Source organism: Echinops telfairi, unplaced genomic scaffold (genome assembly GCF_000313985.2).
Source record: "Echinops telfairi isolate 266 unplaced genomic scaffold, ASM31398v2 ScPeMD7_7458;HRSCAF=8496, whole genome shotgun sequence".
NCBI lineage: Eukaryota > Metazoa > Chordata > Mammalia > Afrosoricida > Tenrecidae > Echinops > Echinops telfairi.
In genome coordinates, this window is record NW_022111358.1 from 29,490,709 (window position 1) to 29,492,382 (window position 1,674).

The window sequence follows — 1,674 nt, forward strand, 5'->3', positions numbered from 1 at the left end:
CCCACTCCTACATCCCCTATACAACCTTGCATCAGTTATTATCTCTATGCATCCACTCCTCCCGGGCTTCACAAACTGGGAAACCAAATACAAACAAAACCGAAATAAAGTGGTAAGGATAAAATAATAATAATAATACTGTAAAGATAAAAATACAAATAATGAGTAAGAAAGAAACGCACACCCTACATATTTAAAAAGCAAGGGGGAAAATTTTTGTCATGGGACACACAAGCGATATTTGCACCTGGAACAAATTCTGGTTGGGTCAAGAGGGAGGTCAGCTGAACAAGTGTCAAGTTCGATCCAGCATAATCGAGATTAGTGACCTCTGTCTGCTGGTAAGGCTGTTCGCGAGGCGAGGCTGTAGCTAGTGGGGTCTGCCAGTGGCTCAATGGAACAGTTACTCTGCAGGTGGGTTTTGGGTTCCCAATGGGGTCCCTTCGTCAGATTTGAATTTTGCTATTGTCGTCGTTGGATCACACAAGCGGGTGTTCTTGTTCCATGTGGACTCCTAGCTTAGATGACTTCTTGTTTGAATACACTCCTTTAAGACCCCATCTTCTTTTCGTGTCGTTTTAGTTAACATCCCTGGGGGTCTTGTTCATTGCATGCTCATTGAGTAGATAGAACATTCAAGGCTTGGTTATTACATGCTGCCACAGGTTCACGTGCTTAAGTAGTGGCAAGAATCCGTAAAGGCCGTCCAAATGACACGGGCTCAGCTCAGTGCTCTCCAAGGGCAGCACCCGGCGCTCATATTTTTGCCACGTGGCATTATCCCAATTTGGAAGTTTGCCCCCAAACGCCTTCGCTTTTCTTGGCTGCCTACGTGCAAACCTTCCCCGTAAATTCTGGACACGTTGCACTTCTGGAGCGAGCCGATGGGGCGTGCAACAGCAAACAGTTCCCGGGAGCGCTGCGCACTGGAGCAGCCGGCCATGCGGGCATCACGCCCCGGCCGTGTGAGCGGCCGCCGGCGCATGCGCACTCGGGCGGCGGTTGGCCCGGGCTTGGGGTCAGCGCCGGCGCGCGGGGCGGGGCCGGAAGCACTTCGACGTCCCCCCGTTGCTAAGAGACAAGGCTTCTACAAGCTACCCAGAGGTTCTAAGGCTTCTCTCTCTTCCTTTCTCCGCTTCAGCGCCTGTGAACCGGGCCACCATGCCGGACCCAGAAAATAACGAGGTCTTGCGAAGCACCTTTCCCTCTTACATGGCGGAGGGCGAGCGGCTCTATCTATGCGGCGAGTACAGCAAAGCTGCCCAGAGCTTCAGCAACGTGAGTCTCCTGAACCGATCCATCACCTATGCCTTCTTTCCATCACCCATCACACCGGCGTCCTGAGGATGCCCAGAGGACCACTCGAAGCTGCTCACTGTGGTTTTAGGGGTCCTTCTTTCCCGGTTGATACCCCAATCACCCACCTTTGTGGTTTCCTATCAATTCCCACTTACTGGCCTCCAGATTAGTAGTAGCCATTCTTTGCACTAGTGATAGATCCTCCTCCTTTGTCACTTGAGCCCTGGGGGCGCCGTGGTTGCGCAGTCGGCTGTGATCCACCAGGTCGGCAGTTCAATAGCACCAGCTGCTCCTCCCGTTTCTTGGACGTGGCTTTCTAACTGCAAAGAGTTACAGCCCCTCGCAGGGACAGGTCTACTGTGCCCCATGAGGTCG

The 1,674-nt window shown here is 52.5% G+C and overlaps 1 protein-coding gene across 1 annotated transcript in view; it reads left to right on the top strand.

Moving 5' to 3' along the window:
- Positions 1–1,107: 1,107 nt before the first annotated feature.
- The window catches only part of ODAD4 (outer dynein arm docking complex subunit 4), a 25,236-nt gene continuing 24,669 nt past the window's right edge, over positions 1,108–1,674 (top strand). The window contains exon 1 of the mRNA XM_045299770.1: positions 1,108–1,278. Within this exon, the coding sequence (XP_045155705.1) occupies positions 1,162–1,278 (117 nt within the window). The 5' untranslated portion in view covers positions 1,108–1,161. The remainder of the gene's footprint in view (positions 1,279–1,674) is intronic.